The 25987-nt window shown below is 46.1% G+C and overlaps 1 protein-coding gene and 1 long non-coding RNA gene across 3 annotated transcripts in view; one reads left to right on the top strand and one right to left on the bottom strand.

Annotated features, from left to right (window-relative positions):
* LOC114010472 (uncharacterized) overlaps positions 1-25987 on the top strand; it is a 115602-nt gene that overhangs the window by 70675 nt on the left and 18940 nt on the right. The gene's annotated exons all lie outside the window — the stretch shown is intronic.
* On the bottom strand, positions 818-24173 carry TNFSF8 (TNF superfamily member 8). Of its 2 annotated transcripts, XR_008748514.1 has the most exons (5): positions 23425-24173; positions 16001-16046; positions 7308-7379; positions 1489-6758; positions 818-1104 (listed from the first exon to the last, which is right to left on the bottom strand). XR_008748514.1 is itself a non-coding variant. In XM_005231277.3 (4 exons), the coding sequence occupies exons 1-4, from the start codon at positions 23617-23619 to the stop codon at positions 6361-6363; spliced, it is 711 nt and encodes a 236-aa protein (XP_005231334.2). In that variant the 5' UTR covers positions 23620-24173; the 3' UTR covers positions 818-6360. The 2 variants fall into 2 exon arrangements, 1 of the variants encoding a protein (XP_005231334.2); XM_005231277.3 differs by having other exon boundaries at positions 818-6758.

Raw genomic sequence — 25987 nt, 5'->3', positions numbered from 1 at the left:
TTATCAGAGCCTCTTGATGGCTGTAATTAAACACCTGCCTGAAGTGAGGTTTACACTGAAGTGTTCCTCTGAATCAGAGCAAAAGTACTGAGCACTTTCCAGGACTGAATTCCAAGACTTTAATTACTGTTCAGCTAAAATGTTTACATCATTAGATCTTCATACAGACTTTATTCTCATCTGAGAAAAACAAAAACCTTCCAAGCACTGAAAGATCCTACTAACTTTCTGCAAACTTCTCTGCACCTGTGAAATGCAGCTGTTACAGTGTCAGGGCCAGACCTGTCTCTCATCACTACCCTGTAACATCAGGAGTACTGAGATCCTTTCAGTCGTCTTTACTGGGATGCCACTGACTCAAGACAAGCCTGGAGTCAGATCCAGCCTCTTGGTCCAGTAATTTGCTGCACAACCTCATCCCACTGCTGCAGGTCTGAGCTGTGCATCAGGGGACCAGTCACCCAGCACCCATTCGCTCCAAGGTGTATTTCAGCTCACAATGTATTTAAAGCAGCCAAAATTTCATAAGCTTTTCCCTGGCCTTCAGCCTCTAGTCAGTAAAAGGCCAACTAGACCCGTGCATGCGTGTTACTGCAGGTGTTACAGGGGTCTGTGCTCCTGGAGAAGGGCAAATGCTCACTGCAGCCCCCTTCCCTCTGGGTGGTCCAGAGGGATGCTGTGGACGAGCATCAGGTGAACTTGCCCATAAGGAGTCCTACATCCTGTTTGGCTGCAGGATCAGGTCTGTAGCGGATCTACTTGTACACACGCTCTGTGAAGTGTCAAGCAATGATTAAAGACACAGTCACCCCTGTGCTATGAATCAGATGTGTTTATTCAGGAAAACACCCATGCCCCCAATATTTAAACTGCAATAATTAACATAGAACAATTTCATTTTACATGATATAATTACTTGGACATTTAATATGTGTCTATTGCTAAAGCCCCCAGTGAACTGTCTCACAACACAGTCAGGTTTATACATCAAAAAAATACCCTTTAAATATAAAGGCTCTGCTATACTGCACACAATTCTGCTTGCCAGAGGCAAAAGTTCTGCTCTTCTACCACTGTCAAGCTTGAGGAACTTGGTTGAAGCCCCTGGAATTACATTCATATAAAGTATTAAAAGAAAGCTTAAAGTTCTCCTTTTTAAGCATTAAACTTAATCTTCCTCTAAAGCATAAACTGTAAAAATACCTATTTTCAGATCATTGCATCTGCCAATATTCACTCACGTCTTTGGAGCACTCATGTAACTATTCAAGCAGGTGGGTTTTTTCCCCCCAGTTCTTCATGCTTCTTTGGTTTCTTTCCTTCCCCCCCACCTTCCCCCCACCCTTTATTTGCTTTTTCCCATCTATTTTATGCAGAGAGGAAAATAGAAGAAAAGATAGGAAGAAGCAGATTAATAGAAAAAAAAAAAAAGGAAATTAAAAATACGTAAACTGAAGGAATAAAAAAATCTGTCAAATATTTACTAACCGGTTGTAGATGGCAAAACCCAGTCACTTCAAAATCTAAGTACTGAATTGGTGCCTAATTCCACAATGTTGCTCTCCCTCTGTTAGTTCTGGACAAGTCTAAGCAATAGGTGCTTGTGGGAATGAAGATGACCTAAGCAGGCAAATCTTATTCTTTTGCATCCATAAATCTAACAGCTTGCTCAGCTGGCATTTACGTTTCACCTTACAGACTTATTCTTCTAGAGAGCCGTGGGCTTTCCGTGAGCCACACACAGCCTCCAAGCACAGGCAGCACTCTGGGAAGCTGTAGAAAGTGTCCATAAATTATCAATCCACAGCTGAAATAATCTTTTCTGTGTCTTGCACTGATGGAGACTGAGGACGCGGTGAGTGGACTGAGTGAAGACTCACCCAGCTGTTGCTGGTGTCTTATCTAGGCAGCTATTTTGGGTGCTCTGACTCATCTCCTGGCAGTTCTTGCTTCACGCTCGCTATAGAGGGAAATAGGGAGCCTAAATTTAGATGCTGTGGACATGTCTGAAGGGAAATGGTGTACAAGTACTGCAGCATACGGCGCCCTAGGAAACACTGATGACTTCACCCATCCTGTACCACATTCTCGTCTTACCAGAGGAGGGTGGCTGCTGCCTGCAGTGACCCCTGTGCAGCCCAGAGGGATGCTGAGTGTGGAGGGGCTGAAGGCTCCAGCCCCGATGCGAATGGCGGCTCTGGGGGCTCAGTACGTGAATTTCAGAATATGCCGTGCTGTCCTTGTTTGGTCTCTACCCTCCTCCACCCCAAATCTTCAAGCTCCTGGGATCAGTACTGAAAGGAGAAATCAGGAATTTGAACCACTTCAGCCGAGCATCCCTGAGGGGAAGAGGGGAGCAGGGGGTCATGGCTGCAGAATGCACTTTTCCAAAACATTTTTCCAAGACTGTATCGTCACAGCCCATCATACTTTCTTGAAGCTGAGCCTATTATAACCATAAAAAGCTGAGGCTGAAAAGGTTTTGAGGTCACTCAGTGCAATGCTTGCTATCACAAGTGTTGCTCATCATAATTTGCATTTTTACAGTTATTCCTCTTACAGAAGCTGCCTTTGAGGTTTTCTCTTGCTGTCTCTCACCGAACACAAGCTGTATCACTTCCAGTTTTTAAAGACCTGTGAGCAAGGCCCAGTTAGAGGTCCCCAAAAGCAATGGCTTTTTATTTATTTTGCTTTTCGGCTCGTTATTTGTGTTGAGTAGTGCCTTTCTTTCTTCAACTTCAGGATAGGGTGTTCCAAAAAAATAGAGCTGTTTGTAGTTTTTGCATCTAAGAACATTACAAAGAACAATAATATTCATTTAAGAGCACAAGCAAGTGGCCAAGGATTTTGCAGAATGCTGTTTGCTCTCCAAAGGAATCCAGGTGTGCAAGAGGTGTGCAGTCAGGTAGTTACCTTGCAGAAGTGCACTGTTGATGTAAGTGGGATCTTTAAAATAGGATTGCTGGATGTTTTTAGGTAGCACCCAGCCCCTGGTTGGCCCACGGCACGGTAAAGGATTTCTCTCTAAGTGACTGTGTTATTGCCTCCCTGTGGGAAGTGCTGAAAAAAATAAAATGAAGCAAAACCATAAGTGAAGTGAATGCAAAACTCCCTCAGTCAGCACTTGCATAGCCTCCGTCTGTGTCAGATGAGCTGTGACCTAACTGTCATATCTGAGCTTTGAGGAGTTCGGCTGAGGCCAGTTTGGTGGGAACTGTCATCAGGCCTTGTGAAGTCTGATTAGAATCCTGGTTTCAAAGTCTTCACAGCTTTGGTGAAGTTCAGATCCAACTCTGTTATCTCTGACAGTGAACTTTATCTGGTTTTGGTTTGCTGTCCCAGATGAGCTTGGATGGAAGTAAATTGCATTGTCCTGAGTTCTATTTAACTCTCTATTCACATTTTCTGTAGCAATGAACAACCAGAATTAAGCCAATAATAGGCATTTTCGCCTATCAACCAAGAGTATGAATAATGGCATGTATTAACTCCCATAGGCGCTGCAGAAAGCAGTTTAAGGGGGCAAGTTTTTCAGTGTCTGAGAAGGGTCAAGAACCCTCAGCAGAGCAACCTGGCTTGTGAGATTGCTGATGCTGCTTGTTTCTGGTGAAGTCAGCCCAGAGCGTACGCGCAGGACGCTGCAGGTTGGCCACAGTGGAGGACGAGGGGAGGAATTTTCAACATTTTTCTGTGATTTCAGTGCTTTCTGCAGTGCTCCCTTCTCCTGGACTGAGCCCTGCGGTGGGGAACCAGGTCAGGGTCCGTAGGTCTGCGATGCTCCTCGGGAGGGTGAGGACCCTCCTGCAGAAAAGCTCGTATGCTGCCAGCCCATCGGGGAGGCTGAGGCGTGGGAACAGGCTGTTCCCCAAGGGGAATTGCTGGTGGTGTTGCTGAAAAGATGCGGCATTGTGTGAAGGATCAGCCTGGACTTTTTTTTTTTTTTTTTTTTTGGCACAGGGTTGTTGTCAATAATGACCTGCTTCAAAAAACTAATAAGTGAAAGAAAAAAGGCTGAAAGAGTGAAGGGACTTGGAGCCCACTGGAAAGCATGGAGGATGCTGCTTGGCTCAAGGCCTTGTTTCAGTGAAAGCTATTTAACATTTTTATAACTGATGGCAAAATTGCACACTATTAATGGGCTCTCTTTATGCCTATAATTTATTCCTGTTTCTCAGAGGCAACAGAGTAGAGGCCAGATTGCTTTATCCTGTGGTATTAAAAAGCCTGGGGCTGAGAAGCTTAGCACTGCTTTGTCAGGATTTTCTCCATCTGGCAAAATAATAGAATAAAATCATCCTATGCAGAGAGCTTCTTTATTTTTTTAAAGAATGGTCTTTCTCTTTCAATTCAAAGCCTTCAGAAAAGGCGGCGAGGAGTGTGTGCGAGTGGTGGTATGTGTGAGTAAATGTATATTTTCATTCATCAGCTGCCTCTTCTATATTCAGAAGCTATGATGCCTGACTGCCTGGCTTGCTTAAACTTCTCTGGGCATGAGTCGTGTATCGAGGTGGAGGCAGATAGAGATTAAAAACCCTATTCAGAGACATGAGATATTTATAGGATCCAGAGAGGTGAGGAGATCCCAGTGAAGGTTACAATGTCATAGGCAGGGTAAGCTGACTCCTATTAAAAAAGAAAAAAACCTTTAAGGAGAAAAGAAAGAAAGAAAGCACGGATTTAGTTTTCTTCTTCTTTCTTTCTTTTTTTTTTTTTCCCCTCAACCATTAATAGCAAAAGGAATTTTTGTTTTCAGCCATGTTTATCCAAGCGGAAAGCCGGTATCTCTAGCAATGAATTGAACCAATTCCTCATGACTCTTTGAAAGGTTCTTGTGCATTTTGAAGTCACCTGATCAATGGACGAAACCTCACCAGTATGTACCATTGGTTTCTGGTGATGTAACACAAGTAACAGACTACTACTATTAGGAGTATTTTGAATGCGCTTACACAAACTAAGCTATATCAGCTGAAAACATCAGCTAAGCCTGAATAATAAAACACTGAGTTTCTGAAGCCAGAAATAAGATCCGTGACTAAATGTTTTGATGTGGACAGTTCACCCAGCTCTAGTCATGTAAAGGACAGAAGGTACAGGTACACAAGAGGAAAAACTTGAAAAGAAGTGAAAATACACCTTAGTAGGATCTCAGGGATGAAGGGAAAGGAGGAAAGAGTAAACTGGTACCAGCCTTTGGAAAGTTTTGGTCCCTTCCCTTCCCATACTGTAAGAATTAAATTTCCAATAAATGCCTGTGTTACTGCAGTTCATAGAATAAGAGGGCCTGAGGTTACTCTTTTATCCTTCATTATCTAAGCCTTTGAGTAAACTGAAGCAGCTCAGATCACATCATCCTCCGGACTGCCCAAGTATCGCAGCTCTCAGCCAAGGGCCAGGTCTGAGGTTAGCTTAGGGAAACTCTGGACCTCAGATCTAAATCTTGGATTTTCAGGGAGTGCAGGTGTTAGAAGTGTATTTACACACAGTGTGGTCTGCTGCCGTGCAGGGAACTGTCAAACAGGCAGGGCAGGATTCAAGGAAAATGTGTGATAATTAACTTTGTTATGTGGATGGATTTGCAACTAGGTTACTATTTTAGTATTTGTTACAAAAAGGTCTAGAAACCTCAGGTGAGAACAGAGGCTGTGCACTGTGCATAGACAAAATCTCTGCTCCAAAGAGCTTAATGTTTAAATAGAAAAGATGGGTAAGTAGTGAAAAGGAAGACACTTGGAAGTAAATTGCATAAAGTCTATAGCAGAATGCAGCACAGAAATATCCCGTAAGTTCCATATCTCCTACGTCCTGCCCCAGAGTTTTAGCTACCAGCCTGAGAGTCAATAATTTCATCATCTTTGCTTTTGTCCAGTCTATCCATAAACCTACCCCAGAGCTGCAGTTGCACACTCTGGTTGTAAAGAAAGCCTTGGTTACAAGCTTTGACTGTAGCTTTTTTGCAAAAAACACTTAAAAATACTACTCCATAGAATTCAGTTTGAAAGATTTCCCCATCTCCTGAGCACAGGCACCTTGCCAGCGGTCCACGGGCTAAAAAGTATTCTTCCTCTAATCTGCTTACATTTTAATCTGTGTTTACACAGTGCTGTTTTGAGGAACCATCGGCAGGTCTGGGGTTACACGCTGGATAGTCCAACAACAGTGCTGCCCTGAGCCAAACCAGAGGAATCTGTCGGGTGTGGGTCTTGGAGTGGTTTAGGTTTTGTTCTGGGATGCTCACAAAGTTCCTTGTTTACCTTAGTGACCAGGTAAAATAGGAGATTCAAAACAAGGTGTTGCTGAGGAAAAGCTGTTGTTCAGGGAAAGGTGAGTTTGGGCAGCAGTGGGAAGCCAGAGAGCTGCTCACATTTTGTCTCTGTACCTCAAGACCCCGAGAACGTTTTCATTGGGAAGGGAAATTTCATTCAAGAATCTAGGATGGTTAAGTGTTACTGATATTCGGTCCTCCGCCTTCAAGTATGTCAAATGGAGCTGGAACAAGGTCTTGAAAGTCTTTTCTTGGCACGTTTCTGACGCGCACCATGTGGTTAACGTTTGCCTGTGGACCTTGTTGTTCACCAGGAGCTCTATCTTCAGGTCGGTGGGGCTGTTAGAACAGCTGGAGAAATGAAAGTTCAAGTTCCAATAGATCAAGTAGAGGCCTTGTTTCCTGATCACCAGCTCTTCTTTCTTGCACTGGATGTCCTCACAAACACCCTTCTCGACGAAGCTCAGTTTTGACCTGTTGACTGGACTGGACACTAGAAAGGAAAGGAAACATGTTTAACAATGAGCCACGGGGCTCTCGTGACCTGACTTCAGCCTTCTGTGGGGTGGCCGTGAGCTTCCTGGGAAATGGAGGGGCCTGGGCAGTGGTTTTCCTGCAGGAAGCTCAAGAAAATGCCCCGGCCAGGCGGCTGGGATTCACACATGGAAGCCGGGTGTTAAAAGTTCCAAGGACTTACACAGCCCTTGGGAAACCCAAGGCAGGGGGGTGGGGTGTAAATGGGTTTCTATAATATTGGAAGGGAAATAATGGAGGTGTATATTCGTGTGTTTGTGTGCAGAAGGTCTATCTTTATTTTTTCTGATCAAGTTTAGATAAAGAAATTTTATGTGATCAGATAGGGGGTTTACCAAATACACCCACATTTCAGGAAAGCTAAAGATTTTGTTCCTATAAAATGCCCATCTGGTCAGAAAGCTGTTAGCCACTGAAACCAGTTTGGGTGACATGAACAGCCTGCTCTTCAGCCAGCTCTGCAGCCTCGCTCCACTGGCTCTTGCCCTCTATGGGGCTCCCCACTGACCTCTCATGTACGCAGCCGCTCTCTTGGTCGGGACATTCTGTAGGATTCTTAAATAATCTTCGGAGGTGTTCCCTGAAGGAAACAACAGATTAGGTGACCAGTCCTGATTTTTTTTTTTTTTTTTTTTTGTACTGCAAAACGCTGTCAGCATTTGGCACCTCGTTTATTTGCTCTAACTGTGTTACGGACAAGCTCCATAGTGGCAGCTCCAACGTGACAAGCAGCAGTAGCTAGAACAGCACATAGGAGACTTGGTTCTTACTCTTGGCTGATAACATCTGACCTGCACAGGGAATCACGTAACTTGACCGGTAAATTTTAAACTGGTGAAAGCTCTGGTGGATTGCAGCTATCAGTGCGAAAAACGGTGTTTCTTATTCTTCTTACAAATCGATTCTATGTGCAGGTAAGCAGAATTTAACCATGTTATTTGTACGGTGCAATTACAGAAAGCAGCTTTTAAACATTGAACTGGAACGTACTCCTGAAAACGGCTCTTTGGGTGCTTTTGAGACGCCGCTCTGCTCTCTCGCGGGTGAAGTGTGGATGCCGCCGGGACTTTAGGCGAGGTTGTTGGTTGCTCGGACCCCAAGGCTGCCTGCTAGTGGGGCCGGCACAGCCCTGCGCAGCTTCCTCCCAGCCCGGGGCGGGGGGCTCCCGCAGCGCCGGGGACTGTCCCCCAGGGCCGGGCGCCGCCGGGGAGGCTGCGGGGCTGCCCCGCCGCAGGGCGCCCGGGGCCACGCGGGGACGGCGCCCTCCCACGGCCGCGCCCGGCACTGCGGGGCTTCGCATCCCGGCACCGCATCTCCGCGTCCCGGTACCGCATCCCTGTGTCCCAGCCCCTGCATCCCGGCACCGCATCCCGGTGTCCCAGCCGCTGCAGCCCAGTACCGCACCGCTGTGTCCTAGCCCCTGCATCCCGGCACTGCATCCTGGTGTCCCAGCCGCTGCAGCCCAGTACCGCACCGCTGTGTCCTAGCCCCTGCATCCCAGTACTGCAGTCCAGTGTCCCAACCCCTGCATCCTGGTACTGCACCACCGTGTCCCAGGCCCTGCATCCCAGTGTCCCAGGCCCTGCATCTCAGTACTGCACCCTTGTGTCCCAGCCCCTGCATCCCAGTACCACATCCCTGCATCCCACTACTGCAGCTGATATCCCAGCCCCTGCATCCTGGCACTGCACCGCTGTGTCCCAGCACCTGCATCCCAATGTCCCAGGCCCTGCATCCCAGTACTGCAGCCTGGTATCCCAGTCCCTGCATTCCGGCTCTGCATCCTGGTATCCAAGCCTCTGCATCCTGGCACTGCATCCCAGTGTCCCAGCTGCCACATCCCGGCACTGCATCCTGCTGTTTCAGCTCCTGCATCCCAGCATCATATCCCTGTGTCCCAGCCCTCACATCCCTGTATCGCATCCTTGCATCCTGGTGTCCCAGCTCCCACCCACATCCAGGCACCACATCTCAGTGCCCCAGTCCCTGCATCCAGTTACTACATCCTGATGTCCCAGCTCCTGCATCCTGGACCCTGCACCCTACCACCCCCCCTTCCATTTCACCTCCTTTCCAGCCACATTTCACCTTCCCATCTGCTCTGTGTAAGATTTTCCACTTCTAGCCTCACTGGCCATTCAGTGCGTGTCACTGACTGTTCCTCCATTATTTTGCGGTTGTACAAAGCAGAGCTTGTACCTCCCTGTGCAGCCCACGTATGGACACAGGGACAAGATACAGACTCAGGAAAATAGTGTAGGATATCCCAGTGGCTGCAACCAGACAGATGAATGGTATTTCTCCTTCCCTTGGCTCTCCTTTACATCTCCTGGCCCTGCTGCAGCTGGGGAAGGGATGCGTAGCAGCTCAGGTGGGAGACCGGGAATTTCCTGTGTTTTATTTTACAGCTGAATACCAGGAATAGAGTATGAAGGAGTTTCAGTAAAGCCTTACCAATAAATACTCCCCTCTCCCTGGGTACACAGATCACCTAAGTTTTCCTGTGAGTCAGTTTATAAAATTGGTGTAAGTCACACACCCTAAAAGAGTCTCTGAAGGATCAGTTAACACACTAAACTAAGTTCTGCTAAATCTTGATGCTATTACTTGACATCAGATGACATATTTCTTGTTCTTTCCATGAACAACGAATCTACTAAATGCAGTAAGACAAGCATCTTAAGTTTCATAGGATTCCTGAAACTAAGGGTACAAACCAGAGATTCAAACCTCCAGTCCCTGTGGTATCTGCATGGCCTGGTTTTGAAGACCTACTTGGTCAGGAGGATGGATAAATCAGGGGGAAGCTGGTCCTACACACAAGCCCCACCCCCCCACCCCCCGTTGCTGATCTCTAACACTGCACCCATTGCACTCATTTGGAGAAAGGAGGCTGTGGGTATCTTGAAAGAATTGCAATCTTTCATTACAGTAGTTTCAACACTTTTGAGGGAAGCAGGTGCCCACTGCACTCCAAGAATGAGTAAGGCATGTATCAAAGTCCCTTGCCCATGCTGGAAATCCCCAAAGAAAAACCAAAGCCTGCTTTCCTGATGTTAATGTAATGTTTTAGTGAGTGCACAGACACTACAGAGATGTGGAGAAATGGCACAGGATAGGAGAAAACCCTTCTGGCCCTTCTTTCAGACTAAAGCTGTTAGGGGAGCAGCAACAGGCGCTGGTGATGCATAGTCAGCATCCTGAGCCCACCGGTATTACAAGTGTCCTGCAAGAAGGGACAGTATTTTTGCAGAAACTCCATGCCATTTCGGGGGTTTACCCTAGAAAGCAGAAAATCCCCTGCTGCTCTGGCAGACTTTGGAAGCTGGCTGGCATGGCCAGTCTGGTGCTGCCGGGGGACATGAGCTGCCTCGGGATGTTCATGGCATCTCTCCGGATCTACCCCACACTGACCCAGCTGCATTTTGCATTTCCAAAGCTGTAGTTACGTTTATTGGTGTCAGCAAGTTTTATGTGTGGTGTGTGTGTTTAAACCATTTATTTGGTGACATCAGCTGTGTTTGTGAGAAGGCAAGTTATGGGGAAAAAAATGGTTTTATAGAGATGTTTCCGGTTCTCACTCTGCTGAGGCAGCTTGTAACTGTTTTCTATTTTTATTTCTCAAGTTGATTCTTATATCTGAAATATTTCAGTGCAAGCCAGGAGGGACTGAAATTACTACAGTTTCGGGACTGATCGATGGATACGTTCAATCACATCGCCTAATTGGCTTTGCACTAGGAACAGTGTAAAGCAGAAGTAATCCCACTGAAGTCAATAGGATTATATGAGCTTAAAAATACTGTGAGAAGGAGGGGAAGAAAGCATGTTTGGGACTAAGGACCAAGGAGACCACACTGGTTTCGTGGTCTGCTGTGATGCATGGATGCTGTAGATCAGGCTGTTCTAAGGAAGCCTGCTGATAAGGAGGGAGTCTTGGTAGGAAGCTGTTTAGGGTATTTTGTTGTGAAGAAGCTATTAAGAGAGAATACACTTTTGTCTTCCTGACCCCTTTTAACATAGGATGAGCATCCCGAGGGTGCAGCCCTGAGGAAAAGGGCCAGACTCTTTCCATGAGCTTAATGCAGCTTTTCCCCACTGAGCCAAAGGGGGGGCACCACAGGACTGTGAGATGGGACTGAGAGGAGCTGCAGCCTCGCTGACGCTCCCATGATTTCCACCTGCAGTGCCAAATGGAAAGAGTCTCATTGAAACACAATAGGCCTCTGTCCAGCCAGGAGGAACACACGGGCTTTGGGACACGTGGACATATGGGCTGCTGCCTGCCTCATCCAAGGCAGTGTGACTCTGCCTGGGAAACTCTCCACACTGCTGGCTGCCTCAGTTTCCCCACCCAAGATGGGTATAACGGGAGCACAGGCAAAGGGCACTAAAACCAAGATCTGAAAGCGGCATGCCAGATACCAAAGCATTGCTACCCAGGCATGGAAAGCCCCTCAAATAGGGTTTCTGAAGTTTCTCCTATTACCAGTCATCTCTTACAGCGAGATGCCTCTGAAGCGTGGACACGCATTGCAGCTCACTGGAGGCTGAGCGTAGACAGGCACAAGAGCAGGTCAAAACCCTGAATTTGTTTTATGAAGTAAAGAAGTACAGGCAGGCAACAAACAGCTTTCAATTCCTGCGTACCCCACACCGATTTAAGTGCTTATACAATTAAGCAAGGTGATTTCATACGTCTCTGTCAGCATGCTGGCGCTAGCAGAACTGCAGAACTTGCCTAATTCTATTTCTCAGCAGCCACGCTCTGAAGTCGCTGTAGCTATCTTTAACTCTCTCCTTCCAGCTTAGTGTCCTGCTAAGAGCTGCCAGCTGGCGCTGATGGACAGTCCCAGCTGAGTCATGCTGTGACAAGTGCCACAAGAGGACAAGTGATGTCCTCTCCTGGGCTCAGTGGCGGAGCTGGGCTCTGCTCGTGGCTGTGCCTGTCACACATGCACCAGGGTCTTTGGTTCTTGAGAACCCAAGGGCTGTCACTCTGGCCCTGTGCGTTTGAAGGGGACAGAACTCAGCTGCCAATTTTACCTCCTTCTGAAAGTATTAACTTTAGAAGCATCCCTTTCTTTCCTCCAGATGTAGGAACCTCTTATGAACTCATCACTGCATACCTGGCTACTGCAAAACTTGCAGAGTTTAAGGCCAAAGCTATTTAAGTCTCTAGCCTGCTTGTCAGCACGGCACAGGTCACAAAATTTCACATATAGGTTCATCTATAAGTTGTGTTTTAAGTATTGGAGAGATGGAAGATCTAACATTCAGTATTTTGTAGCAATACCAATTATCTCATTGTTAATTAAATAAGCAACCAGCCCCCATTATGACTGACTGGAATCTGTCTAGCTGCAGTTTCCTCGGGATGCTTACCTAGGAGGATGCTCGTGTGCTCTTTCTAGCATTTGCAAGCCCAGGCTTGCCAAATTTTTTTATTTTTTTTTTAAACGGAGAAACACAGCTCATCTGCCCCGACCTCCCAAGGGCAGACAGGACCTTTTACAGTTTCACATACACGTGCATGAACACATACATGTACTGAAGCTGAGAAGGCAAATATCTATATGGTCTAAAGGTGAGATATCCGTTTCTGAAGAACCAACCATCATGGGATTTGTGACTGACAACCCAGCAGCATCTTTAGTGTTGCACAGGGACAACTCCAGGCTGGAGGAGACCAGTTTGAGTTGCAGAAGACCAGACTACACTCAGAGGTATTGCTGCAAATCTGGAAAGGCTTGTTTGCTTCACTGGCTTCAGCCCCATTTACTCTAGGGCAGCAAGGACGTGAATGTCGCCTGTATTATACTAATTTCTCAGAACCAGATTTTTATTTGAGAACCTATTTCCCTTGCAAATGTGAATGGGGTGTTGGAATTTCCTTTCCTGGTCTGTCCATCAGCTGCTAATAGATCTTACTGCCAGACAAATATATCTATAAATAGTGTGTGTGAGCACAGATATCTACCCGCAGGTTTTTCCTTTTATAAATGAGAAGAGATTTTGGTATCATGTCTTTGCAGTTCAAAATAAGAAGAAAAGCCTTCAGTTCAGGGTGACAACATTTATGGAGAGATGAGGTTTGGAGAGGATGACAAGGAGGTGATGAGGGCTGAACCTCTCCAGATGTTGGCAGGTCATAAATTTCTCTGTGACATAGCTTTCCCTCTAAAATATGAACCTAACAATACCTCTTTGGCCCATACTAATATATAATTTGATATTTATGAAATGTGGACGAGTTTCTGCAGAGAAGTATTTCCACAGACAGTTAGTTCATGAGGAATTTAATTTTTTCCCCCTATTGCTCAGGCATTCTACTGACAATGGCACAGAAGCTTTGAGGAGACTGGCACTGGTTTTCTTACAAACATTTAATTAGCTGACATTGCATTGCTCTCAGCCACTGCCTATGGAGTCCTGCAAACCCATCGAGGACTGGCAGCTGAGTCAGGAATGTCAGCCTTCTATCAATCTGCTTTACTGCCCACTGATGTGTAGCTAATAATAGAACATATTCTCATTGGAAATCTAAATTAAATCATCGTGATTTTTCTGCTTTAATATTACAAAATTTATTCAGAGGTGTAGCTGTGCCTGGACCCCTGGCCACTTGCATTACAATACGATCTCTGCCTGAGTGAACCCTGCTGTTCCCACTAGCACAGCCCTGCATCCCCACCAGCACCTCCGAGATGTCTGCACAAGCAAGGCACTGCTGCAGGGCTGAGCGCCCAGCTGGCAGCCGGGCAATGCTAATTTATTCTTGCTTGCCCATTTTTACAATGCAAGGCTTTGAAGCCCTGATTTGAACAAGTTGGGCACAAAATGTGTTGAAATTATGCTATCAACATCTGGGCTGCCTGAGAGGCAGACACAGATCTGAATCTAAACCCCCAGCAGCTTCAGCCTCCCCGCAGTCCCCAGCCTGCAGTGTTTCTTACGCTTCTGGTTCTTGCTGCTCTGCAGCTGCTGGAAGAGACTTTGCAGCAGTCGCCACAACTCTTGGCAACACATGACAGAGCTTCCTGCTGAGGGGGCCTTTAGTAAATTACCCACTGGGATATATTAATCAATTAGCCCTGCTTTATGCATTTTAAAAGAAAAAGAAAAGGCCGTTATAATTGGCTCACACTTCAAATGCTCTATTAGCCTGCCTGAGATGTACAATCGAGACTGGTCGGCAGCGCAGGGTGGGCTGACAGAGCACTTACACGCAGTGCAAACAGCTTTTAGCAACTCTTCCTGCCTTGTGGGGTTTCTCTGTCATTCCCTGCTTTGTCTTTTCCTAATGGCATCATCTCCGATTTAGCAGCAGAACTCAGAGCTAGAAGGTGCCTGTAATTGTTATCGACCCAAAGCAGAAAAGTTTCTGGCTAATGAAGCAGCATCTTGTACGTTCCTGGAAAGAGTGAATCCCTCCTGCCTGGCACCTGCCAGTTATTGATGAGGAGAAAAAGCAGTTGGCACAGGTTGGCAGATATGAATATGAAATAAAAAAAAGAATAAAATATAAATATCTAAATCAATGCATTTTTGGATTAGTGAGAGCTCTCTTTCCTGCCCTGGGAATGCCAGTATCACTTGTGCTTTGCTTTGAAAAATACTGACCTACAGATACAGTCTCTGTGGCTCCTCTGTCAACCACTAGACTCAACACCAACAGCTTGCCCTGTCTCCTCCTAACTGCTGGTAAAACTCAGCCATTGAAAGCCAGCCTGGTTCTGGTGACTTCTCTGATGTTAGGCTGGTTTACAAGAGGTTGCAGGTTCTGCTTTGGGGCTGTACTGCCTCGTAGCTGCCAGTGACTCTCCATCGTCCCAGTGGACCGAGGACAGCAAGGCTGATGCTCTGCATTCCACTGGGTTTGCAAAGCTCCTTTTGGGGCACCTTTGGGGACTCACTGGATTAGGGCTGGAGTGTGACTGTCCAAGCGCCCTTACTCAGATCTGCCTTGTATGTTCTGACCTTGCTTTATTTCTGAGGAACTTCAAGCACAATATAAACCACTAGAAATTTTTTAAAAAACTTAAAAAGACTAAAGGAGCTACTTAGGTTGATAGAGAGAAAGTGATACATGCTTAGGATGTCCGGGAAAAGAAAATCCCTCCAAGTTACGGGGGGAATTTTAGAACATAAAAAACTGATGGTCAGGCAAGATGTGCGGTTCTCAGGAAGGACACAGTGACATGCAGGGACTACTCTGAGACCTGTGGGCTGTGAAACAAGCTCAATACTGAACAGTCCTGGATTCAAAAATTATCCAAGATAGGGTATGAGTTGACCAAATGCTACGTTATGTCACCTGTGTGCAGAAATGCAGCTGCAGGAAAGCTGGTTGCGTGGTTAGGACTCTCTGGACCTTGAAATTAGATTACTTCAATTTCCCATTCTGCCTTCGTTTCTAGATGAACACTGTGCTTCATTTTCCTCACCTGTACAGTGGGAAGCAACGGTATCTCCTATCCTGCGGGACCGAGTATGAACTTGTATTTGCAAGAAATCACAATCCTTGGTCCTAAGGGCTGTGTAACCAGGGAAGCAATGTTGATGGAATAAATGGTGCTCCTCCTGATTTATGCTAAGGAAAGGCAGAATCTTGGTACACAGTCTCTGCTAGTCCAGTTAGACAGTTTTTTCCTGTTTTGGGCTCCCTGTGGTCATACTCTGCCTTTAATTCCTTGCTCTGTGGCTCTTGCTGCTGTTCTCCACTCATCCCTTCTAGATCTACCCATTCCCTCCTCCCTTTTCCCCACAAACCAGTAGGAAACATATGACTGCTCCAGGCCAGAGCAGTACAAGAAGAGCTTCAGTTGTTTTGAACTATGTGCCAACACATTTGCACCCACGCCTTGTGAAGACGGGGTGTTATGCCCACATGTGCAAGAACTAGCCCTTAAAATGAAACCTAACGGACTGATGTTCACATTTTCTAGCAAAAAAGCTCTCTTGCAAAGACACCTCAGGGCAGATTCAGACATACTTGTTATTTCCTCAGCCATGTGTTGGTTTCCGGAGCTACCGAGTAATTTGAAAGCTTTTTCTTCCCCACCCCACCCTGCTACCTTGGCTTTTCACCAAGAATAGACCTTATGTGAAATGATAAAATGTCCACAGTTGGCTCATTTGTGATCCTGGACAATATTTGCATTACAGATGCAAATCACATGTATTGCTTAGGTGTCTTACCTGTCCTGATAGGTTTTGAGATGCCCTCTGTGGCAGGATCAGCTGTCTGAATGAGAAGCAAGACAAGGGGTGGTTATTCTGGGAGCAGGGCATATCCATGTTCAAGTACATCCATGCTTTAAATATGGATCTTAAAAGCTTCTGTAGCAAGCCATGAAGGTAATACAGAGCCTGATGCGCAGGGAGCCAGTGCTGGGTGCTACAGTGTATAGCTCCTATAGAGCCTCACAGGTCAGTGAGGGATTAGTGTGGAGGAAACAGCTCTGGCAAGGTCTCTGCACTCATCCAGGTATCATCCTCTGCCATCCCTTGTTACAGCCCTTTTTTTCTATCATAGAAAAAGCTACATTTCTGACACAGCCAGCAGTTCTTTCAGTGTGGTAAGAAAGGTGTGTAGGTTTTGTTGGGGTTGTTTTGGAGACACAAACACTGAAAATTTCAGTCTGTGGCTTGCAAAACTTGGAGCAAGTAGGACAGAGTGGGACTGAGCACCCTTGAGAGCCAGTGTATGTCCCTAGAAAGCCATTAACTGGATGAAAACACAGGCTGTAGAGCCCCAACACAGGTCTGAGAGTGACAGTGTTGTCCTGCTTCACCTCTCCCCCTGCTTCTTGCTGGGATGTCAACCCAAAGGTTAACATGGCACAGGGCACTGTCCTCAGTCAGCATGGCCTGAGAACCTCTCAGGAAACAAGCTCCACATGTGAAATATGGTATGTTTCATCTGCGGTCTCGCTTCTGTTTTTCACACCTCTCTGCCATCCAAACACAGAACCCCGAGGCCTGTGCTTGCTTGCAGATTATTTCCACACAGGGAAAGTCACTGACAGCTCATAAACGTCCAGCGATGCCCTCAAGGAATAAAGAAATTCTCCCAGCAGCTGAGGAAAGGTACTAAGAGTGCCTCAGTGTTGGAAACTCTGTGTCATGTCCCTTCACTCGCACACACCAGACAATCCCACACTGATTTCAGTATCAAGGAGTGTTTTTTGCTCAGGCTAACCTAAACCAGCTCCTCTTATCTGGATACCAATTAGCTGGGCTAAGTGTGCAGGCTAACCAGGCCAGGCCCAATTTAGTGTAGATTCGTAGAATATCTGGAGCTGGAAGGGATCCATAAGGATCATTGAGCCCAGCTCCTTGCTCCTCACAGGACTACATAAATCTAAACTATATGACAAAGAGCATCATCCAGATGCTCCTTGAACTCTGACAGGCTTGGTGCTGTGACCGCTTCCCTGAGAAGCCTGTCCCAGTGACCAACCAGGATGCCCAAGAAGAAGAAAGCTAGGAAGCTGCTACCAGCTTTAGCAGGCCATCTAATGTCTCCTGGGAGAGGTGAGGCACACCATGCATGTGGTGGAAGACAACTCCATCCATAGTGGTCTTAAAACATCAGCATTTTCTGTGTGTAAATAGGACAATATGTGGTGTGGGGAGAAGGAAGATGGTTAGACAGTGAGAGAAGTCATGTTGTGTCTGTTTGTGGTACTTATGTTCTAGCCTTAAATGTTTAAGAATACCTTTAATTAGACTTTGGCCTAATGTGACCATGTTTTCAACCATGGCTGAGGGGTAGAGCTGCATATGCTCCTGGCAAGTCAATGTTATCCTTTGGTCTAATGACAAAATGTGTCCCGCAGATGGGGATGGCGTAGGCGCTTCAAAGTCTGTATATCTGTAATATTGATTTGTTCATTTTCTTTCCCTGCACCTATGTAAGACGGGCAGAAGTTATCTGTTGAGACAGTATTTCTCCAGGTGATCTTCCTAAGCTTTACAGGCTGCTGGGTTAGGAGAAGAATGGGAACTTACAGCTGTAATTTGAAAAAAAGCCAGGCATTTCCGAGCTTTTTGGTCCCCTACACGACATCCTCCCTTGCAAACTCTCATGGATCCTATGCACACGTATAATCAAGTGTGGGACTGAGAACAGCCTCAGCTGAAAGCGCTCCCAAGGTCCATCTGCTGGAGCCTCCCCGCTCCCATCCTGCATCCTGCACCCTGGCGCTGGGCTGTCCTGCCTCCATGCACTCGGTGCCGGGAAGCGCCGCTTTTCAATGCAATGGGTGAGCATTTCTGCCCTCTGCAGAGAGTTAAAGGCATTTTTTCTGTGAGGGAAAGGGGATGCTGTGTCCCTGGCTAGGTTATGCTAAATGAAATCAGGCGGCAGACCCACCGCTGCCTGTAGAGGAGTGTTTGGTAAAGCCATGAGACATTATCGGCAGTGAGGTGCCCACCTTGCAGCCCTCCCGCGGAGGTGGTGTGTGGGACACGGCTGGTGGCTCGCTGCTTGCTTTGTAGTCAGGGCCACAGAAACCAAATTAAGACGTACTAATGTGTTGTGTTCTTCTCTGGGAAGTCTCCCAGTGGGTGAAATCAGCAGACACTAATGCAATTTATTTTAATGACAATTGAGTAGATATTCAAATAAAATTATAGAGCTGGCTTTGAAATATTACTGACATTGCTTCTTTCTATTCTAACAGCAAAAATAGTGCATGCAATGCTGTAATTTGGAATGCAGAGAGGCACACAGTAGGAGCCCCAAAATATTAAATTCTACAGTGTCAGCTCAGAGAGAATTCATGACAATGCATTTTACCCCATCTGGAGTGATCTGGGTGCTGCTGGTGAAAGATCTTGGTCTCCACTCAGTGAGCAGAATAATTTCAGTTTGCTTCATTAGAGAAAATTATAATCAGGTGCCAGTGAAAGGCATTTCTTTCTTCTTTCCCTTAATCGTTTTGCAAGAAATTCTCCTAAGCTGAGACAGTCTAGTGCTGCTAGAGGGTCATTCTAATGTCCTGTGTCCGAACTGTGAATGTTCATTTACCCAGAGATCTCTGAAGTGTGTGTCTGCCTTTAGAAAGCCTAAGAAAGCACCCCCCATGCCGAGTCCCCCAGAAACTGGTCTGGGAGCAGCTTAATTAAATCAAAGGCTTTTCCAGAGTGTGTTCGCACCGCAGCTCTGCAGGGATGAGCTCTTTGGACTGCTGTCCTGAAAGAAGGTTTTGCAGCTTGAAAAATCCTCAAGGCTGTCCCGTGTTTCTGCTCAGCCTCAGGCCATCATCACTGGTCTGGTGGAGGGGCAGGCAGGCAGTGGCACTTTAGGTAGGTGACCCTGAGCTGCCAAGAGGCAAAAGTAGAAACTAGACGTGAAAACTCCAGAAAGTGGAGCACCGTCCCACAGCTGATCCAGTAATGAGCATCACAGGAAACAGCCCCGTGTGAAATTCAGTTTTTCCAGTACAGACAAAACCTGTTGAAGTTACACCTCTGGGCAGCAGGTGACTGTCACTGTACAGAATACCGGCGGCAAGAGTTAGAACAGTGCAGTTTGCTTCTAAAGTGTCTCAGTGGTTTTCCTGTGGTGTTCAATGAGTGGGAAATCTGTTTTCGGGGGCAATTTTCAGTGGGTTTTGTTTGGTTCCCCCCCCCCCCCCCCCCGTTTATTTTCCTTTTTGTCAGGGTGTCCACCAGAGGGGGCCAATAGCCACCGAGTGGGGCAGCCCACGGAGGGTTATTGCACTGTGGGTATGAGACACGAAGAGATCAGGCAGGAACAGGCCAGATGCTGTAGTAGCCATTTCTGGTTATGGCAGTCCCACTGCTAAAGGGGTGTCCTGGTTTTGCCTGGGATAGGCTTAGTTTTTCTTCCCAGTAGCCAGGACGGTGCTGCGTTTGGGATTTGGTGTGAGAATGATGTTGATACCACAGCGATGGTTTAATTGTTGCGAAGTCGTGCTCACCCTGAGCCAAGGACTTCTCCGTTTCCCATCTCTGCCAGTGAGGAGGGGCACAAGGAGCCGGGAGGGAGCAGAACCAGGACAGCTCACCCGAACTAGCCACAGGGCTATTCCATACCACAGGCCCTCATGCTCTGTACAGAGACTGGGGGGAGCTGGCCGGGGGCCACCGATCGCTGCTGGGGGACCGGTTGGGCATCGGTCAGCAGGGGGTGGGCAGTTGTGTATCACTGGGGTTTTCTTGGGTTTTATTATTTTCTCTTCTTTTTGTTATCCCCTTGTTCATTACTATTATTATTATTATGAGCAGTAGTAGTAGTATATTTTACTTTATTTCAAATATTAAACTGTTCTTACACCAGGGCGGGGGGAGTGAGTGAGCGGCTGCTTGGTGCTCAGTTGCCAGCTGGGGTTAAGCCATGACAAGGGGTTTTACAGTTTTAACTCCAGCAGCCTGGAAGACTAGATCAGCAAATATCAAAACCTACACTGACTGTTAGCATTTGCCACACTGATGCCTTAACTGTGCTGAAAAGATTTGCCCATGCAGTTTGGAGGTTAAAAATATGAAGTCTACAAAATGCAAAGCAGTGACAGACTGCCCCAAATTATGGACTTTGGACATCAACACAGAATTTGTTCGTAGAGGCGGGTGACCTAGGTGTCTGTTACAGCATACCTTGCAGTACAGCACAAGATTTTCTAGGGTCCATGTGTCTTAAAATTTGCCTAGTCCATCCTGTCCCATACACTTTCACTGATTTTACATCTATATTTCTATATACATAAGTATCTGCATAGGTGTGTGTATATATTTATATCCAGCAGCAATGAAAGCAGAAGGGTGGAAGTTTTAGCACGCTTCTAACAGCGTTAAGAAGAACAATGAAGGCTACAGACCATAGTGACAGCGACTATTCTTTTTCCAGAGAAAAATAAAGTCACCTGTGAAAGATGGAGACAAGTGAATGGCCTGAAGCCAAGGGTTTCTGCAGATGAAAGCTGAAGAAATGATCTGACTTCAGTAGTGCATGTAGTTAGTTCCAAAAAATGTAGTGTAGTTCCAAAAAATGACAGTTCCCAGGTCTGATGCTAATAAGCTGTGCCACCCTTCTTGAAAACAAGGTGTAAAGAAATTCCTTGGGTTGCTGGAAAATGCAGGAGCAGGTTGGATAACGTATATTAGCAGTGCAGTTAGATTCAGAGAAGCAGCTTTGGAATCACAGTTGCTTTTTTATTTTGATCTTTCATGTTGGATTTCCCTTATTCAGAGCACCTAGATGCTGGGTAGTACAAATGCCTTGCTTCTACACAGTTTGATTTGCCCTTTCCAATATGTCTTCCTTCATCTTAAACGAGGCAAGTGTAAATTAATCAAAAGGAAGACAAGCAACCAGCTTCCATGTACCTGCAAAGGGGCTAGGGGACTGTGTGGTCTCCCTGCCACCAGAAGCCTCCTCTTAAGGCAGTGGTACCTGAGGCATGGGTCACAAGGCCTGCATTGTCCCACAGACCCTCTAACACTCCTTTGAATAGAGGAAAATAAAAATTTCTACCGCAGCCTAGCATAGGGGGAGCATGAAGTTGCCACCATTGCCCTTGTGGTCAAGGACCACTCACATAACCCAATTGACAGCATCTGGAGAGAAAACCAGATCTTCCCAAGAGGTCAATCACACAAAATGTTGGCCCTCTCTTCAGGAGTCACAAAGGAAATAATTAAGCCAGATGATGATGCTCTAATTCCTACAGCAACACGGGTCAATATCCACAGGGCTCCAAGTACAAGAACTCCCCAGACCCTCTGTCCTGGAGCTGCTGCAATCAGCACTTCAAGATGTTCAACCCAGCCACAACTCCTTTACCGAAGGAGCTTGTGCCTAGCCTTACACTGACAGTGTGACCATGAGCTGAAGTGTTTTTGGAGGAAGCCTGGATTTTCTTGATGAACCCGTCTCACAAAATCAACATTTGTTCCCTGGTCTGGAAATTCAAAGCCAGGCATGGATGGAGAAAGACTATGCTGCTTCCGAACTTGGGGTCTTTCAGCTCCCAGAGAGCAAGAACACAAGTTGTGCTTTTACTGCCAAACTCCTCTCACAGCATAGAATTGCTGCTCGATTTTATTTGTTGTTTCTCACACACCTCAGCTTCCTATTTTCTCCTTAAGCCAAGCTCATTTCCGAAGCAGCTGCAATAATGTCATTACTCTTTTAAATGAAAACCTTGACTCTTTGTGTAATATTACTCCTCTGGCAACTAGTGTAACTGTGTTTATCCTGATGGAAAGGTAATTTAATGCTTACTTTCATAATAAGTACAAATGAAAGCCTCATTATATAGGAAAGCTGTGGCAATTCTGTAATTACCCAAGCTGTTATTTTAAAGATCTCCCTAAATGTCCCTCTGTTTATCACTTGAAAACGCCCATGTCTCATTCTAACTGTGCCCAAACTGCTTCTCTTGTGGAAGAATGCTGATTTCAGGTAAATTACTCCTCTCTGGTGCAACTTAAAGAAGTAACTGTCAAGCCTTCATGGTTTAATTTCTGGGTAATGTGCATACACAGGCACACACATTGCACAGGGTAAATTTAGTAAGAGAAAATACTGAGCTGAGAGATCATGTTCTGTTTTCCATGGCGAACTTCCTCCAGCAGCCCTACACTGGTGTTTTCATACTATGAATAGTAGTGGAGGTACTTCAGCACTTAGATTTTTGCAAAAAGATTTCTAAGCCTGTAAAACTTCTAACCTGGCATTTTACCCTGGTAAAGTTCATGCCAAGGTTCCTGGTAAGATCAGAAATGCACTTTTTATATTCAAAACCACTTGTACGTCTCTGCCTTGGCTGTAACTGTCACACTGATCCCCCATCCAACCCCAGATCTACGTGAGAGCAGTCCTCTTTATTTTAAGAAAGAAAAAAAGTCTGTAGGCAGACAGAATAGTTGGTTTTGTGAGACTTTGCCTCACTTATATCCTCAGTCATCCTTGCTACAGCTCTAACTCCGCATTAAAAATCACACCCAGGAACAGATCTGAGAAAAAGAGAGCACAAGTGAGCTACTTTGCCCCTATCAAATGCTCTGGTAGTTCCAGAGCGCTTTGCTTCACCACATCACAGTGCATCCCAGCAGACAGCACCACACAGTGCCACACACAGAGATGTTCTCTGTCATGTCCATTACTGAAATGTATCAGTATTTCAAAAGAACACATGTAGATGCTACCAGACCAGACCATCTTGGCTGCTCTCCACAGAAATGAAGGGAGACATATGTAAAAACAGGTAGCAGACACTGAGGCACTGATCTATCTTCTCTCCACCTCTCTGCCTAGCTAGGCAGGACAGAGAATGGCTTGCATCATGGCTTATGAGCTTTCCACTTCCATTTACAGATTAGAAATTGCATGATAGAAATTAATTCTGCCCATGGAGAAAGATGGTCTTTTTTTGAAAGGTCTTTTCTCTCCCTCTTTGTTTCACTGTTCTCTCCCCTAATTCATGCATGTGCATTTGTAACGGGAGGCAGTGACTGTGTTTCTGGCCACAGAATAATTTTTGGAAAGCAGTAGGTGAAAGAAAGAAAGAAAAAAAGGAAGGCAAGAAGAAAGAAAGGAAGGAAGAAAGCAAGTAAGAAAAAGCCAATGAATAAAGTAAGAAATTTCTTACCGTCCTCTGAACGACTAAGACCATGATGGTGGCTAATGCAAAGACGAGTAACACAGCAAGGGTAGCGATGATGCAATACAAACATGTTTTGTTGGTGGCTCCAAGCCTCCTTGAAACGGTGTCTTCATTCACATGCATGGCTGATTCATGAGAGTCCTTCACCTGAAAAAGTGTTTGCTCTTGTGCCGAGCACATTCTTATATAGCTCTCAGGGTACTGCTCTGTATCTCCCCTCGATCAGGTTCAAGTTGCAGCCCATCTCTGTTCCTGGCAGGATTTTCCCCCTTCATCCTGCCTCATGTGATCTGGAAAAAAAACTTCATCACTTGTAGTACAAAGAAAGAGGGACCTGGGGGCGTGAAGCAGGACGCAGCTGTGAAGAGGGGAAGGAGCTTCATGTTCTTGATCAGGGATTTCGCGATGGCAGTCTTGTATGCTGCACCGGAGGTTTCTGATGTCAGAAGGTGAGCAGTTACCAAGATCAGTCATCCCCCACGCCGCCACTGGCTTTCTGCGGAGAGCTGTGCAAATTCTGTTTCATTTTATACTCAGAGCAGCTACAGTTCGGTACAGTAAATCACCCTGGAGCTCTGCCTTCCTGTTGCACAGAGTAACCTCTTACTTCCAGTAGCGTCCCCGAGCTGTGATCTCCAAAGCTCGGTGCTCAGAGGTGACCTAGGCTGTGAATTTGGTGACTGTTGTTACTGCCTGTGAAGGTCTGGAGGTGCTGGGTGAGATTTTCACTGAAGTATTTCACAGAGATGTGTCAGGAAGATCTTCGATGCAGGATGCAAGTTCTAGGCAGAGGTATAGAAAGAAACTGGTCACACCAAAGCAGCTGAAAGCAGGATGTTGGGATGTGCCAATGTAGAGGGTGTCTGTGTTCACCTCCCTGCCCTGGCTTGTTTGCAGCCAGAGAATTAATGCTCACTTCTGTCCTGGCTGCAAGCCTCTCCTCGGTTCTAGCCTGGGACTATCACCCGGCCACAGGGCTTCTCACAGAATTTACATGGGATTTCTTTAACTTGAACTATTCCTAATTCATTTCAGTGTGGAAGAACCCTAACCCTTATTCCCAACCCTACATTTTTTATGTGAGATGACTCCTTGATTTCTAGGACAGTCCATCTTGAAAGAGTCTTGGGTGTTTCTGAAGATTTTCACAGTTAGATGTGTGTCTTCTGCAAGCCAGTAAACTCGTGTAGGGTGATCACAATGTCTGGCAGTATTGCTTATCTCAGCTATTCCAGGTTTGGTAATACAAGGACATCAGAGAAGCCAAACAAGATCTTGCCAATGGTCCACCTAGCTTAACATCTTGCCTTCAGTAGGGAGGAACAAGAGGTGCTATAGTAAGAATATCAGAACAGAACATTTATTGAGTGTAATTCTCTGTAATTCTCAAATTCTTCTGATTTGGACTTGTAGGACTCCCAAACCAGAAGTTGTACCTTTCTATTTTAATCCAATTCTTCTTCACACCCCTGATGTTACAGAGTCCTGGCATCTTACTGTTATTACTACCACCTTTAATCACATCACTAGAGCACAACACTACAGAGGCTTCCACAGACTTCCGCAGTACTGGTTTTCAGAGCATCTCTTATCACCGTGGAAACAGGCAAAATCTATTTTAATCAGAGGCAAGGGGAAGCAGCCACCTTTCCTTAAGGGTGAGGCAATAGTCTCACTTGGTCAGGCCTCCCTCAGGAGATCTGTCGCTCGAGCCTGACAGGTTGGATGAGGTGGATCCTCACCTGCTGGGTCCTGCCTGGTGGATGCAGAACTGCTGGACAGCCACTAGCAGCAGTGGCTCTCACTCACCCTGGTTTGTACTGGAAATTAATTTTGATTTTCAAGGGAAAGATGTACACAGTGTTGCTTGTGAAATTTTGCTTGACCCCTCAAAGCAGCCAGTACCACAGAGCAGCAAGCCTACCCTTTAGGAAGCAGAACGTGGAGATCCCCTAACACCATCATTGCTTCCCAACCTTCCCGGGCAATGTGACTATTCTGAAATGTGGGAAAACCTGAATTACAAAGATCTTGCAATGAGTGGCAGCAGCTACCATTCTTGAAGACAGTCCAGCATCTCTTGCTCATGGCTGAGCAGAACCATATCTCACCAAGGAAGGTGATTTCTGAGAGAGTAATAATGGTCTAGTTTTAAGGCTATCACATCATGTTTGGTATCATGAGGAGGGCATGGTCCTCTGTGGGTTTGTAGGCTTTTAAGGTTGCATACATGTGCATGGTCAGCTCTTCAAACTATAAAACACTTATGCTAAACATGTACAGGTAGACAACCAGCTACTGTAGCAGTCAGGACTGGACAAGAAAAAGAGATCAGTGAAAACCAGTGAGGGAAAGCAGGACAAATTAATCCCTTGTGTCAGTAAGTGCAATCCAGATTAAATTTGGCCTGTTACTTTCTAAGCTAAATTGGGTTAGTCCACTAGTACAGTATTGAAAACCTGCAGAGTTTATTGACTTGGAAATGCTGAAATCTGCTGGGAAGGCCACATAATACTATATAGGAACACAGAGCATCCACTCATGCAGT

Source organism: Falco peregrinus, chromosome 1 (genome assembly GCF_023634155.1).
Source record: "Falco peregrinus isolate bFalPer1 chromosome 1, bFalPer1.pri, whole genome shotgun sequence".
NCBI lineage: Eukaryota > Metazoa > Chordata > Aves > Falconiformes > Falconidae > Falco > Falco peregrinus.
Note: the sequence above shows the minus strand (reverse complement) of the source record. Positions and strands in the feature narration are given on the sequence as shown.